This window comes from Fragaria vesca, linkage group LG3, assembly GCF_000184155.1.
Source record: "Fragaria vesca subsp. vesca linkage group LG3, FraVesHawaii_1.0, whole genome shotgun sequence".
NCBI lineage: Eukaryota > Viridiplantae > Streptophyta > Magnoliopsida > Rosales > Rosaceae > Fragaria > Fragaria vesca.
The window spans coordinates 10,378,000-10,394,220 of record NC_020493.1 but is presented as its reverse complement, the minus strand read 5'-3'; the positions used below and the strand labels follow the sequence as shown (position 1 = coordinate 10,394,220).

The 16,221-nt window shown below is 37.3% G+C and overlaps 3 protein-coding genes and 1 pseudogene across 5 annotated transcripts in view; 2 read left to right on the top strand and 2 right to left on the bottom strand.

Moving 5' to 3' along the window:
* Positions 1–16,221, bottom strand: part of LOC101292394 — a 1,325,780-nt pseudogene that overhangs the window by 499,047 nt on the left and 810,512 nt on the right. The window contains exon 140 of the transcript XR_184374.1: positions 1,294–1,586. The product of XR_184374.1 is annotated as an uncharacterized LOC101292394 (transcript). The remainder of the gene's footprint in view (positions 1–1,293; positions 1,587–16,221) is intronic.
* On the top strand, positions 1,149–5,409 carry LOC101315413. Its single transcript, XM_004294040.1, has 8 exons — positions 1,149–1,286; positions 1,363–1,563; positions 2,160–2,309; positions 2,411–2,596; positions 3,624–3,704; positions 4,078–4,278; positions 4,365–4,505; positions 4,869–5,409. Exons 1-8 carry the CDS (start codon positions 1,260–1,262, stop codon positions 5,073–5,075), a joined length of 1,194 nt encoding a protein of 397 aa, XP_004294088.1. The 5' UTR covers positions 1,149–1,259; the 3' UTR covers positions 5,076–5,409.
* LOC101300987 (probable LRR receptor-like serine/threonine-protein kinase At1g56140-like) lies at positions 8,253–12,817 on the top strand. Of its 2 annotated transcripts, XM_004294076.1 has the most exons (7): positions 8,253–8,642; positions 9,303–9,427; positions 10,190–10,305; positions 10,435–10,645; positions 10,719–10,956; positions 11,411–11,561; positions 12,119–12,817. In XM_004294076.1, exons 2-7 carry the CDS (start codon positions 9,355–9,357, stop codon positions 12,491–12,493), a joined length of 1,164 nt encoding a protein of 387 aa, XP_004294124.1. In that variant the 5' UTR covers positions 8,253–8,642; positions 9,303–9,354; the 3' UTR covers positions 12,494–12,817. The 2 variants fall into 2 exon arrangements, with proteins under 2 accessions (XP_004294124.1, XP_004294123.1); XM_004294075.1 differs by lacking the exons at positions 8,253–8,642; positions 9,303–9,427 and having other exon boundaries at positions 10,019–10,305.
* On the bottom strand, positions 13,017–14,849 carry LOC101298977 (ABC transporter G family member 10-like). The gene is made up of 2 exons (XM_004294069.1): positions 13,195–14,849; positions 13,017–13,140 (listed from the first exon to the last, which is right to left on the bottom strand). The coding sequence occupies exons 1-2, from the start codon at positions 14,847–14,849 to the stop codon at positions 13,017–13,019; spliced, it is 1,779 nt and encodes a 592-aa protein (XP_004294117.1).

Sequence of the window (16,221 nt, the reverse complement as noted above, 5' to 3'; positions counted from 1 at the left end):
CGGTAGCGGGTCCCGGTCCCTCACGCGGTCATAATTGGACTTGTTTGGGACGGTATCGGAGGAGCGAAGATTTAAGAGTAGGAAGTCGGGTTTCTCGAGAAATTAAGCAGGGAGAAAACGAGAAAACTGGAAGAAAAAAAACCATATCAGGGTATGGAGGAGGAACAGAGAGAGAAGGGAACAGCTAAAAGAAAAAAGAAAAACCAAGTTAGGGTATTATAGGAAGTGCAAGTATGAGTGAAATAAAATATTATTAAAATAGTTAGAGGGTGTGTGGTTTGTAAATAAGGGTGTGTAAATTTCAACACCCTAGATTTATTATGAGTTTGATGTCAATATACAAAAATATGATGGGGCAAGTGACATAGAATTAAATTTATTTAATTTCTTTTAAATAATCAAAACAAATTTGCAATTAGAAAGAAACATTTAGAGCATCTCCAGTAGCATTGACAAATTGAAAAAAAATTAGAGATTTATTAATTTTTAAATGAATCTTTGCTCCAGCAGTATACTTAAGAAATTGATAAATTTAGAAATTGATAGAGAAAATTGATAAATTTATCAATCTTTGGGAGACAATTAACTAAAACTTAGCTAACGTATACAATTTAGCAATACTGTTGGAGTAAAAGTTCAAAAATTGCTGTTGTAAATCTAAATGTTGATAAATATAGCAATAAATTTAACAGTACTGCTGGAGATGCTTAGTATTTATAAAATAAACATTATTTAGAACACATACGAAGAAAAAGCCAGAATGGTTGAGTGAAGAACAGGTGCCTGATCTCCAGAAATAAAATCACCCTATGATTAACACTTTAGTAAAACTCTAAACTATAGAAAAGAATGAATTAGTTCCTAAGGGAAGAGCAGGATAATATGAAATTAAATTGAATTCAACTAGTGGTCGATACCAAATTGAATTTGACAACATAAATTGATACAATTGGTGTTGGAGATAACAAAGGACTACTGGACGCATAAAACTAATCAAACTTTCAATTAACAAAGGATGGTTATTTCATTGGAGAGATTAAAGAAGAAAAAAAGCATGGTTATGACCCGTTTACCCGACCCGATAGAATGTTACTCGAGATAAACCCCGAAGCACTAACCTAGAAACGAGAAAACTACAGATGGCATTGCCTCGCTCCTTTCTGTTGGGCTCGTCTCCCTTTATAACCCCTAAACTTCACTCTTCGTCTCTCATCACCAAACACATTCCTTCTCTCTCTTTCTCTCTCTCCTCCACCGCCATGGCTTCTGCTTCTCCCGCCAAGAAGGTCAAACTCTCTGCTCTATCTTCTTCTCTGGATTTGTGTCTGCGAGAGTGCGAGACTGACTCTGGAAATTTTGCAGGTTCTGGTTCCGATTGCGAACGGCACGGAGCCGATGGAGGCGGTGATCACCGTCGATGTTCTGCGCCGAGCCGGAGCTGATGTCACCGTGGCTTCTGTGGAGAAGCAGCTGAGGGTTGAGGCTTGTCACGGGGTTAAGATCATCGCTGATGCTTTGGTTTCGGATTGTGGCCGGAGCTCCTTCGATCTCATTACTCTGCCTGTGAGTAAACCAGTCCCTTGTTTCTGAATTTATGAATCGATGGATGTATGAGTGTTCTTATTTGTGAATTGCAAGTTCAAATTTGGCAGCTTTTTTTGGAGTGCTGGAACTCTTGATAGAAAAGAAAGACGAAAGCGAAAGCGAAAGCTAACAATTAAACTAAGTGAAAATAGTAGGAAGTGTTGAAGTACTGGAGAAGTACTGCTTATTTGAAGCAGCTGTATTTAGCTAATTGAATGTAGGCTTGTCATTTGGTTTCGTAGCCTGCTTGTGATTAGGAGCCGATAATCATTTAACTGGAACGTTGGGACTGAAAATTCAGGGAATCAATTGGATACCTTATATAGAACTGTCTGAGGAGATTGATTTATATCATTCTTAAGCAACCAACTGTTTCTTTAGAGTTATCTTCCTCAGATGAATCCATGTCTTTTGATAGAACTATGCATACAGTTTGATGTAATCCATAACATATAAGATTGGAGGAAGCCTTTTATCTATCTGTACTTGCATAGGTCTATCTTACGAGTTTCTGGAGTGTGCGTTAATTTTTGCTTGTTGTAATTGAATTTGACTTTGGGATTTTCATGCTATAGGGAGGGATGCCTGGTGCTACCAATCTTAAGGATTGTGAGGTCCTGGAAAGCCTAGTTAAAAAGCAAGTTGCAGATGGGAAGCTCTATGCTGCAATCTGTGCTTCACCTGCAGTGGCACTTGGGTCTTGGGGTGTGCTGAAGGGATTGAAAGTAAGTACTAAACCTCTACTAAGATTATCTTTTTCCAGTGTACCTTTGTTTCTCTTGAAGTGATTGAATCTGAGCTCATGCCCTCAACTGGTTTTTGACAGGCAACTTGCTATCCATCATTTATGGAGCAACTAGCAGCATCTGGTGCAACTGCTGTTGAATCGAGAGTGCAGCTAGATGGCAAAGCTGTGACAAGTCGTGGACCTGGTACTACCATGGAGTTCGCTGTTGCACTTGTTGAGCAATTGTGTGGGAAAGAGAAAGCTGATGAAGTTTCTGGTCCCATGGTAAATGCTTTCTCAGCATAGTTTCTTTTGGCTTGTCACATTCTTTCCCAAAAAGAAAGTTTAAACATACCAAAATAGCATTTGGAGATAAGGTCATTTGGGTGGTTTGATCTTCATAGGGTTGGAACAACGGATTTTGGTTGCGTATCTGATGTAGGAGAAGGTGTTCAGGAAAGAGAGAGGAATCCAGTAGAATTTAGAAATTTAACTTTTAAGTCCTTTGATTAAATGAAAAAAATTGTTGTAAATCCAAGAGGTAATTCTAGTGTTTAATTAAAAGAAATGGGAAGTTATCATAATCTGGAAAAATGGAAATAAATACAATCTAACCACGACTGCAGAGACGGATGATTGTGAGGGGCTAAATGGGCTATAGCCCAGAAGACTTTTTCAGCTTTCTTTAATTACATAGGCTATGTCAGCTATCTTTATTACTAGCCCAGCCTATAGAGTCCCTATACTAGCAAGTCTTCATGATATTACACTACTAGTTAACTTTGTCATTGGGAACTACATGTGTCTACAGCCGTATGAGACAAGAGAAAAAGTTACACAGCACCTAATTAACTTACTAACCATAGTTAATTGAAAAAACTTACCAATCATATTTCAAATAGTAAAAAAAAATAACAACAAAATCCCATAATAAAGAGTAAGAGATCTTAAATATTTATATTCTATTTATAACAAGAGGATGGAAGATGTAGTTCTTCTTCAATTCTTCCCTTCAAATGTCTAAATCTTCTTCCTCTTCACAGAATAGGTATAGATTTGCTACAATCGTAGAGTACAACTTAAGATTATGTAGTCAAGCTGCATCTACTTGTTTCGAGTTGAATTTGAATTATACAACAAATATATTTATGTTATATGAAATTGTATCAAATGAAATTTCTGCCCAGTCGAGTTCAAAATCCTGGCTCCGTTCCGGCACGACTGTTACTTTTATCGCAGCTAGAGAGGTTAATGTGTACTGGAACACTTTTGTTTTTTTTTGCGGGGTCTGTGACTTCAAATTCTTACTCAGGTGATGCGTGCTAACCATGGGGATGAATATATCATAACGGAGCGAAACCCAATGAAGTGGACTTCCACTGATTCACCAAAGGTGAACTTTTCATTTACTGTATATATATTTTTTGTCTTGTAACATTGCATGCAAAACTCAGGTAGGCTAATGTTGGTTTGCTCTTTAGTACAGGGTAAAACTTGAGAACAAAATTGGTGCTTATTTATTCATGTGTGTAGTTGTGTCAGAGATCTTGTAAATAGTTGTATTCACGTGCACTCATTGGTAGTAGTTTACTTTGGCAATTACGTTGCCCCTGTGAGATTATTCCATGTTCTTACAAGTTTACTATGAACTGAGAGTTGTCTGCAATTCTCTGAAGAGAACCATAAGTTTTATATGACATGAATAGTGGCTATTTTGACTTGGAATTCTATGGAGTCCCCTTTATGACTTTTTTGTCTGTCTTCAGATTCTTGTACCGATAGCTAATGGTACAGAGGAAATGGAAGTGATTATGATCATTGATATTCTACGAAGAGCCAAAGCAACCGTTGTAGTGGCCTCTGTTGAAGACAAGCTAGACACTATTGCTTCTCGCAAAGTTAAGCTGGAAGCAGATGTGCTCCTGGATGAAGCAGCCAAAAGTTCGTATGACCTTATAGTTTTGCCTGTAAGTTAGTTTTCTTGTTTGTTGTTGTTCAATTATTACTGTTCACCAGTTGACTAGGTTAACTATATTCTCTATTTTTTTTTCAGGGTGGAATTGGTGGTGCCCAAGCATTTGCAAAATCAGAAACACTTGTGAATTTGTTAAAAAGGCAAAGGGACTCAAATAAGCCTTATGGAGCAATATGTGCTTCACCAGCTCTAGTCTTTGAACCCCATGGCTTACTCAAGGTATGCCCAACCTTTGCTGGTATCTTTTTATTGAAGGACCACTTCACTGAAACTTAATCAAGCCCAGGGCTGACTGCAGTTCATCTTATGTGGTAGTTTACTAGCTTGTTCTAACTGCTTAAAAGATCCACCTGACCACTGTGCTTGTTGGATTTCTCTTACACATCATTTAGGATCCTTTCTCTTGGAATCTGATATCCATGATAGTCATCTGATGTTGTTATATAAAACCATGATATTTACCATCATCTCTACGTTTTTAGATGTGAATTGAATAACTTTTTTATTGTCAACGTCTAAGAGCACCTTCATATGCCAGTGTTGCTGCATTCAGTTGTAAACCATCTTTTTTCTTTTGTGCAGGGCAAAAAGGCCACAGCTTTCCCCGCCTTGTGTGAGAAGCTGTCTGACCAGAGTGAAATCGAAAATAGGGTATTGGTTGATGGTAACCTCATCACCAGCAGGGGGCCTGGAACCTCCATGGAGTTTGCTCTAGGAATCGTTGAGAAGTTTTTCGGCCGTGAAAAAGCAATAGAGCTTGCAAAAGTTATGGTTTTTGTTCGCCCATAAAACTATAGTCACGTAGAAAAGTGGAGAGTGGGATTCCTGTGTACATGCATGAATCCTTTTATGAGGTTATGTACCGCGGCTTTGTAAGTAAATAAACTGTTTGACTGAGCTTTGTAAGTAAATAAAGTGTAATGGACTGAGCTTTCGATCTTCCTAATTTCACTGCCTACTTGAGAGTTGGCTCTTTTTAGTAGTAGTCATCGTGTCTGTTGACAAGGTTCAAAAGTTCTTAGAACTTGTCGGACCCTGATTTTAAACATTTGGTTTTGTGAACTTTAGGCTCTTGGTATGAACCAGATAGGCAAGTTACTATTGAACAATCTGGCTTTTCAATATCGTCACTTTTCAAGTGTTTTTTATTTTTTATTTTTTTATTTTTTATTTTTTTGAGAATGCAAGTGATGTAATCCAATAATATTTTAGAAATTGCAACGCCGCCAACGGCGGTGGCGAGGGTTCCGGGAATAAGTTTTACTATACAACAGAATGATAAGTGTAACTGAAACAAAACATTATACGTAGTATAGTTGATTGATTAAACATGAATATAATGTATTTGAAACACATGTTACAAACAAAATGTTATTCTGAGGTAAACATATATTTTTCTAAACGTGTTTTAAATTCGACATGCCCGGGTTCATTCCAGACGGCTGGCCATCGCTCATCAATTAGCAGAATTATTAGAACACTGAATTAAATAGATAAATTTTCGTTTTAATTAAGTAGATAATTAGACGATCAATGTGTTTATGTGATGAAATTGGTTCTTGTTAGAACTAAGAACCAATCCTCGTCCTTTTTCATTTTCAAGTCTTCATTTCTGTTCACAGTTGTCAAAAGTCAGTCCAATAAAACAGCTCCATTTCGGCTTTTGGTGCCATTTCAATATTTAAATTCAAGGGATTTGAATTTGGGGTCATGTATCTTACTATATGGAATATATGGAAAATATACTATAGACTAAACTACAAGGCCAAACTCTTTTTTTCTTTCTTATGTTCCTTCGATAGTTCATTTGTTCTCTTCAACCCAGCTTACATAATCTAATGAATATATCAAACTAACAACCGGTCTGTCAGTAGTTTTGATAAATATCTATTATGAAATTCCCATTTGTATCACTAATACTATTTAATAGAAAGCTGGGATTTCCAAGTTGGGATTCAAGTAACATACAGTAACAAGTACCACATTTAAAATAATCGTCTTTTGTTACAGTATCCTTGCTGTACTCTATTTTCATCTATTACTTATGTATCACTACAAATGTTCATATTCCCATCACATCGATCATCAGTATGATTTCTAGTCTGGTTTTCTATAATTCTCGACAAAAATGAAGAACAAGAACAAAACAAAGAGGGAAAGGCAGAGGCATGAATGAAAACTCCTCAACTAAAAACAAATGGCATAAAGCCTTGAAAGAATCAAGCAACAAGACGGTATGATTAGTTTGTCTTGTTGATTTCGTGGTCTCTAATGCCGTTTGTGGTTAAAATGTATTAATAAGTAACTTTTGATGATAAACAAGTTAACAAGTTGTTAGAAATCTGGAAATGGAGCATGATTAAATGTTGACATTAAACATTTGACCTTGATTGCATGAACTATCTCTTGGAGAATCATTCACTTCTTTTTTACTTTTGAAAAAAGGTAGCAACTTTACTTTGAAGTTGAGACCCAGCCACAAACTTAAGAGGGTCTAATCTTAGCATTTGAGATTAAGTATTCCACAATTAACTAGATCAAACAATGTCAACAAGTTTCCAAAAGAAACAAAATCATAACGGACACTCCATATTTATTATGATATGTTAATTCTTTTGACAATTTAAATCCGCGTTTTTTACTCAATTAACTTCTTATTAGGATGATAAAGAGAGTGATTTAGTGATTTTGGATTGTGTTTTCACCCTTAAAATCTACCGGGATCAAAGTGTTAAAATCCAAATCTCTAAACTCCAACCCAGAAACCATGTCCAGCATACTCATATGCTTGCAGGCGCACACAGTCTGTATTATATGCCAGAAAACATGTTTGTCCAGAAATGAACCCTAACCTAGGTCAATGTAAGTGAGGAAACAAAACCCATGTCAACTAGGAGTCTATAGGACTGCCTAGGGCAACTTACTCTTCAAGCAGCCTAGCTCCCCCAGTCTTGCATACTTTTCAAGCAAGCCTGGTCAGTCAAGATTGATTTCATTGATCTGAAGCAGAAGGGCCTGCAGATACTGGTCTTCCCTTTCTAGGCTTCTGGCTATCACTTTCCAATTTATAATCTGGCTAAAAAATATAGACGAAAGGGATCTTATATTTTCTATCATGCTCATCAGCGGTGAGTATCTAACGATTATTTAATTAGTCCATGATGATACATTCAGTAAATGAAATATCGGCAAACTCTAATTTTATGTCCGATCTTGCACGGCATGTCAAAGTAGAATAGTCATATGTTCTTATATCGACTTCCATAAGAAGAAGATATATATAGCTAGCTGACACATGAATGACATGATGAGTTGATGAAGAAATTCGTTAAGCTTCGTTTGAAAGAGCATGGATGAAGAATATATTGTTTGGTAAAGTTTGGTATCCAAATTAAGATTCCGTATGATGATTGATTCGATGAAATATATATATTTCGATTCAAAACTAGAGATGTAGATACTAAATGAGCCGATATTCAACTCCTTCCTCACTCTATCAACAGAAACATTATTTGTACATCTGATTGCAAGACGTCTAAAAAAAGAAAAGAAAAGGAAAACAGGTCTCGGATACATAGCACCATTTGGCCTCCCAGTCCTGTGATTGAGCTTGTTCTCTAATGATTTTCGATGTACTTGTTGCTTCATTTCCACATTAGACTTCACATAGAATCAAACAAAAATTTGATGTCAATTTGTATCGACTAATATAATATTCTCAGAAGGTGTAGACTTCCGTTGTTGATTTTTCAGAAATATTAAGAGTCTCATAACGTATCATGATGTCCGACTCATTAGATGCGTAACTACATACTACCATCAAGGTAAGACTCGCAGCCTAGAAGGAAAGAGAAGGTCTAGATTTTGGCATAGAAACAAGAAATACCTTTTATTTTATTTTTCGAAAACACGTGTTTTTGGATTACAATCTTGGTTAAAAACTCGCGTACATTTAGGCAGCAGAGGGAAGCAGTTCAGTTAATTTAACTTTCATCTTCCTCGTCTGGACAGGCAGACACCAGTTTAACATTTCAAAGTCTTCCACTTGAGGAAAGACAAGTACTTTCTTCTCTCTCCCATATTTCTGTTATAAGGTGTGGGCATAAGTCAAGACCCCTTCATCTTTGAATTTCCCATCTTGCTTTTTACATCTACTTTATGTTTCTCTTTGGCTGCTGAGAGAATGTAAGGAATCCCAAGAAGACTTTTTGACTATTCATTCACACCGTTTTGGAACCAAAGAAGTGATTCTGGATCCTCAGAAACTCACACAATAACGGTTTCGTGTTCCTGGGAATCTCTGTTGGGAAGATAGCAGAAACCCAGAGTTCAATTCCGTTTTGGAGAGTTGTGGAGGTAAGAGTTGTCTAGAACTTTGGTGCTTCTTGTTTTGACTTGTAAGATTTAGAGTTGGTCAATTTGTTCCATTGCTCTAGTACAAAGGATTACATGTCTTATAACCAGTTCATTGAGAATTGTAATGATATATTATATATACTTGGGTGTGTTTGCAGAAAATGTTTCTCTGTTAACTTGTGGAAAAGACTTGCTCTTTATGTTGAACGATTCTTGTCTTGAATCCATTAGTTTTCTTCAATTGCCCCAATAATGCAAATTTTTCAAAATTTTCAAGTTTTTCAATCAGCAACCTATGATCCAACTCTATCTATACCTGGCAGGTGCCAACTGTTATTGATTCATGAAATTTGGTTCTAGGCCTAAAATCTTGTGGAAGTTTTGTGTCTTTTTTGAGTGTGTCTGCAAGCAGATTTTAGATGTTCCCATTTACCTTTTAGTAACATCTGAAAACGCAGCAGATTCTTTTGTAGTTTGAAAGGAGATTGACAATGCAGTAGGGGTCCTCATGTCTCATTCCAGTTGCTTGGCAGAGCATGTAGAATAAAATAGCCACGTAGATGTGTATTCAATTGATTGACAACTCACTCGTGCATTCCCCATCTGTCTCCTTACAAAACAGTGAGGTGTTGACATGTTTTTGTTTGTGTACTCTCACAGGTTGAGGATTTTGGATTGATCTGTGCTAATTTTCAAAGTAAAAAAGAGGGTGATGACTTGTTTCTCTTGCTTGTTTAGCCAGAAGGCAGCTTCTTCAGTTAAACGGACTGTTGAAATAGATGAAGGTGAGATGCTGATGCCTTTATTCTGTTGTTCCTATGTAGAAATCATTGGAGAATTGAATAATTGATATCCATCCAAATATGATTTGTTCCAATATTAGCTACTTCAGCTCAATTAGCTGCTGCTTCCCATTGTGCAATAGTGGGAAATTTTTTGTAAGTCAAACATGGGTCTTCGAAAACCAAAACAGGTGCATTTTTCTATGCTTCATGCTTTCATAGTATAAGCATCGTCTACTGAATCTGAACCACTTAGAAGTATGTGGCTCAAAGCCTATTATAGAAACTTGCTGTCTTGCCGATAAATAAATCAATTTCAATTTCATCTGTGAATGGCTTACCTTCCAAATCATGATAACCCCTGGCCTTATTACGGGATCACATGGTCATGCAACAAAGACTGCTTTCCTTTTTGTGTACAAATTGCTTTAGATTTGGGAGTTTGCTTTCTATTTACTATTAGGGCTTGGATGCGCCTTTTAGTCTGTTCTCTCATTTACTTTGTGTAACTACACATATTATGCATGAAGAGGACTTTGATACATCCTTTGATCATTTTATTTTGACTGTATGCTCTCAAAGTTTTTATGATTATGTCTTGTTTTGTTTACTTTGTATTACATGCCATTAAATTGCGCTGTGTTACTATGTCCATAACTTCAACTGTCAAGCTTTTCAACAAAAGGAAAATAATGTTCTATTTGAGGTTTGCATTGCATTTCTATCCTACCGTAAAGGCTTCTAAATGTGATTGTATGGGTGCAGTTGTTTCAGGTATTTCGAATCTCAAACTGTACACTTACAAGGAACTGCGGAATGCCACTGAAAATTTCAGTGGCGAAAATAAAATTGGGCAGGGAGGCTTTGGCTCCGTATACAAGGTAATATCACAGAGAATGCTTTTTGGTTATCATTTTTGAGGAGTACTTGGTCAATACCACTTGATTGTCCTAAAAACTCTTCCATTGACTTTTGCCTCTCCCACATTGTTGTGATATGTGTTCGATCAGGGAACACTCAAGGATGGCTCTGTGGCAGCAATAAAGGTATTGTCAGGAGATTCTAGGCAAGGGTCGCGAGAATTTTTAACAGAAATTGAGGTGATTGCAAGTGTTAATCATGAGAACCTAGTTAAGCTATATGGTTGCTGTGCTGAAGGAAATCACAGGATATTAGTTTATGGCTATCTCGAGAATAATAGCCTTTCACAAACTCTTCTTGGTAAGTCCAGTACTTGGTCTTTATTTGAATTAATTGAATGTCTGGATGATGACTTAGTCCTCTGCATTTATAGGTAGAGGCCAAAGTGGCATCCAATTTAGTTGGCAAACAAGGTGTAAAATCTGCATTGGTATTGCAAGGGGGCTCGCTTACCTCCATGAGGATGTTCAACCCCATATTATTCACAGAGACATTAAAGCAAGCAATATTCTCCTTGATGAAGACCTCTCGCCCAAAATTTCAGATTTTGGTCTTGCAAAGTTCATCGCTCCCAACTTGACCCATGTTAGTACCCGTGTCGCTGGAACAGCGTAAGTTCGCTATTTCCAGTTCTACTCTGTTTATATTTCCTGTGGAATTCATATGAAAGTAATTTATGTACCACTCTGAGGGTTTTAAAGAAATAATTGAAAAAACTTTAGTTCGAAAAGTTTATCCTAAAAGATTTATCAAACTGGTGAAAGTCTTTGGTGTTGGTAGTATGCTAGTTTGATTTTAGAAGTTGTCCGAACATCAATATAGCCTTCACGCTATAGTTTAAGAAATAGTATGGATGTCTGAAGGTTACATGACTGAATAATGATACAATTTTACTTTAATATCATGGTATTTCAGAATGTTAATGACTTGACTTCATGGTCTAGCTTTAAAAGTATTTTTTCTGTTCCGGTTTTTTTTTGTTTTTTGTTTTTTTTTGTTTTCGAAATGTTTTCTTAAATTACACATGTTTGTTGACCTATTTGGGTTCCTGATTGATTTTTTCAGAGGTTACTTAGCACCTGAATATGCCATACGAGGTCAAGTGACAAGGAAAGCAGATATATATAGTTTTGGTGTTTTAGTCTTGGAAATTGTTAGCGGCAGGTGCAACACAAACAGACGTTTACCGCCCAAAGAACAGTATCTCCTTGAAAGGGTATAAATCTATGAAGCTAGTGTCATCAATAAGTATTTCCTCGTATCGCTAAATTAAATTATTTTGACTAGATTATAGCTTTTACTTGTTCTTTGTAGTAAGGAGGAAAGATTTCTTCTTGAAAGGGCATACTTAAGATTTTTAATGTTGTTAGTACTCAGTATAACTTGCATATTACAAGCTTTCAACAAATGATTTATCATCCATATAAGTACTCCATATAAATACAAAGACATCCATGTTTCACAGTGAATATTTACTAGGGACCCTGTAATTACATTGAAATGTGTTAAAAAGTGAAACTACATGAAATGTTCCAGAACTTTGAGTTTTCTTTGAGCTGCTTTAGGTGCTGTTTAATTGTGAGAACCCTCTTCTTAATTTTAAAAGTTATCCTTTTTCATTTTCGTGCATAATATATGTTTTGGCTTCATAACTTGGTGTCATCACCAATTGAATATCCTACTGAGATATGTAATAGTTAATAATTGGCAAATCTAAAATATACTAATAGGATCTTGAGAAAACTTATTGAAAGAATTTTTTTGCTGTTGCAGGTATGGGAACTGCATGAGAGAGGTCAGCTGGCGGAGTTGATCGATACTTTTTTAAATGAAGATTTAAATGTTGAAGAGGCTTGCAGATTCATGAAGATTGGTCTTCTTTGCACCCAAGACAAGCCTAAGCTCCGACCATCCATGTCTATGGTTGTTAAGATGCTGACAGGTGAGATAGACGTGGATGAGGAGAAGATAGACAAACCTGGAATGCTTTCTGAGTTCATGGATCAGAGAGATTCAGCTGAAGTTAAACACTCATCTTACTCATTATCACCTTCTGGAAGGGTTCTCCAATCGTCATCTTCCTCAGAACAAGTCACTACTTCATTTGCTACCATGACCTTCAATTCTATATATGACCGAACCAATTAGGACTGCGAAGCATCTTTCTGGTACTGTTTTGTTTGGTTAGGATCCATATTAGTTGTTTACTTGTTTTGGAGACCAAGTGGCCATATCATTCTTTGCTTTCCTAAGCTATGAAATAGCCCTTCAACCATTTTGTAGGGTAACAGTATTCATGTAAAGTTTTATAATCACCTAGGCTTTATCTTCTTTAGTCTGTAAAGAAAGTCCCGACTCCTGACTATATAAAGACCCTTACATTCCTGCGTCTATATCCAGGTATCATGTATAGAGACCTTCTCTTTTTGATGAATACTGTGTGCTAGAACCCAGATTGAACTTGAATGCATGTGCTCTCGGAGAAAGGCTGAAATTAAACAGTATTGTGGAATTGAGGTACCAAACCCAGTAATGGCTAGCTTTCAGTAATGGCTAGTTTTTTATATATGAAGATGATATTGTAGTTTGATCATCCTAAAAGAATATACAAAAGAATTGAAAACAGGAACCACATCAACAATTTGTATATCTCTATATGAAAACTTTCTAGCTAGTTTCTATTTCTGTAGCATCTGTACCACAGAATAAGAAAACAAAGGACTCTATATCCAACTATGAAACCCAGCATCACGGCCAAATTACTCCATTTTTGTGTGTCTCTCAAAGTCTGCTGTCTTAACAAGTCATTCCCATATAGATTGCATACTCCATCAATAATCTGAATGCACCTTCTTCCCTGCTCCCCTCCATACTCATTTATCATAAAGCACTCAAAAGGGTACTTGAAAAGACTCGAGTAATGCATGAAAAGCCAGTAACTTGGAATGTTATCCTTCGGAATGAAGTAGCCCGAAAAGAGAAAGAATGATCCCATTAGCCCTGAAACAACTGATGTCCCCATGATGAAGTTCGGCACGAGAGCGCTGAAACATGCTACAACAGAATTGGACATCAGAAGAACCATCCAGACCACAAGATTGAAGTAGATGAACTTGTCGACGTCTCCCCTCAATCCAATCAACCAGTAAACCGGAGTGGAAAAGAGAATACCGACCATCAAAAGGAAAGGAAGAAATATGAGGGTATTTGCTATAACATAAGAGGAAACTCTATAAGCTCCTTTGGAAGTCTCACTCATTAGTATTCTTCTCTCTTGTAAAAAAATCGGCAGGCCTTCTGTAGTGGACGATAGCAAGAAAGTGAGGCTGAAGGCAAAAAAACCAGTTTGGGTTTGTAAAGCAATTGTACTTTGTTCTCTGCCTACATTCAGAAATATGGTTCCCAGTAGTAACCCAGCTACCAAGGCTTGTATGACTCTTGTGACAAACAGTTGCTTGGTTCTGAAAATGTTGCTGCAAAATCTTTCTCCTAGTATAACAACTTCCTCGAGTCTAGAATTCCGGTGGAGTTGCTTCTTTTCTTCTGAACTGTGAAAATGAAGCTCAAACTTATGATTACCTCTGAGGAAACGTTGGTTGCTTAAGGCTTCTGGGATTTGTGTATCCAAGCTTTCAATAACATCGATTGCAAATTCAAGCATGTTGACATGGTTGGGGATGCGATGGCCTGCAAACTTGAGCCTTTCTTTGAGAAGACGCATGGATCCGTTGTGCATGACAGTTCCACTGGAAAGCAGAACAAGGCGATCAAACAACTCTAGGATCCGAAAACCAGGTTGATGAATGGTGAGAACAATAGTCTTGCCTTGATTGACAACCATTGTTTTGAGCAATGACACTATATGGAAAGCTGAGGCAGAATCCAGGCCTGAAGTTGGTTCATCAATCAGAATCACAGCTGGATCATGCACTAAATCAACTCCAACCGAAACTCTGCGCCTTTCTCCACCTGAAATGCCATTATTGCTTGATGATCCCCCACCGATTCTTGAAGCCGCAACATGTTCCAGCCCAAGCTCTTTCATCAGCTGCCTCACTTTGGCTGCAGCCTCTTTTCTCCCACCAGGAAGCCTCAGTAGGGCACTATACGTTAGTGTTTCTTCGACTGTAAGTAATGGGAATAGAGCATCATCTTGAGTAACATACCCTGACATTCGCCGAAAACTTTCAGCCTCCATGGGAAGATTATTAACCAGCACTTGACCACTACACACTTTCCTTGGGGAGATCTTTCCAGCAAGAATCTCTAGCATCGTGGTTTTCCCAGCTCCACTTGGACCAGCTATTGCAGTTATCTCACCAGGCCTTGCTTCACAGTTCACATTCTTCAAAATGAAGGTTGGAACTCTCCTGGAACTAGCAGCACCACAAAGCACCTTCATTTCATCAAACTGAGCACATAGTTTGTAGCTCAGATTTCTGGTTTCAAGTCTGTATGGAGTTCTCTGGCCACCACGGACCGGATTCTTCACCGGCAACTCCATTGTGAGGAAAGAGTGAAAGCTTGAGAGAAAATGCGATATTTGTGGAGTGTCTGAGGGATATTATGGGAGATGAGCTAACACACCAAACTTGGTGTTACCACACAAGTTAACCTAGAGAAGAAGCCAGCTTTGATAAAAGGGATAAACTTAAGACACATGGAAAACTATGTAGTTGACTTGGTATTGCTTTCGTACTGTTTAGTTGTTGGCAATGGAAAAATGGAAGTTCTGGGAGTTGGGAGAGGTTCAAGAAACCAGAGAATTAGAAAGAGAGGAAAAGGGTGACTTGCTTTACTGGGAACTTCATAATTTCAGGTGAGCTGATTATTGACTGTGTAGGGTTGGTGTTAGTTGCTTCACTATCTGCCCACTCTTTTAACTCATCAGCTCAGCAATCTGGGGAGTTTGGTTGGAATATTGCTAATGAAACCAATTAGTCAAGGACAACAATAGGAGTACCCAAAATTGTGTTATCAATGTTTAGTATCATTTGGTCTAGCGGCATAATCTCTTTTTAATAAGTAGGTTGTGAGTTTGACTCAAGTAAGTTGTAATATATGATAAAAAAATATATATATAAAAAAAGAAAAAATTCTGCTATACCGTTCGGTATAGCATACCTTGCAAATTCTGTGACAAAAAATTCAACCAACCACCACCCCTTATTGAACCCCCTCCTTTAGTCATAAGCATTGTTGAACCCCCTCTTTTAGTCATAAACATGCTATACAGTTCGGTATAGCAGACAAACCAATTTATCATTTTGAAGCTTCCTACAACTGACATGTCTTTGGCGGGTTGACCCGTCCAGGCCCAACTTACCAATTTATTTTCTTTTTCAATTAGGGAATCATGGTGGTAAATTCATCTTATTGAAAGGTCTGTTTTGCCCTTTTGTTGCTTGTCGAAAAAAAAAGGTACTGAAATTTACATTCCACTTCATGTCATAATTGCAATTAATCTTAACCATTAAATGGTAGAGAATCTAATGACTACAAAATGGTGTAAAAAAGAGCGTCCCTTAAACCAGACCCATTTATCCATTTAGTCGGAAGACACTTACATCAATTATCGGGTTACCAAAACTCTTTGGTAGTAAAGAAATCAAACTAACTGATGAATACCCTCATTGCAAATAGATTTAGCTCGATCGCGAGCTAGCCTACATACAATTGAAATGGTCAAATTCAGTGGGATTTTTGACATTCTGAAATACAACTATGAGATAAAGTTCAGAAGTCACCAAAACTCCGTGAAGAACCACTAAGCCATCGGGAGTCGACTCGTTCACCACCAAAACAGAAGAACTCTAATCCACAGGGGCAGCCCTTGTGGACCTCAAGCTGATTCAAGAAGTGGCCAACACCACTGA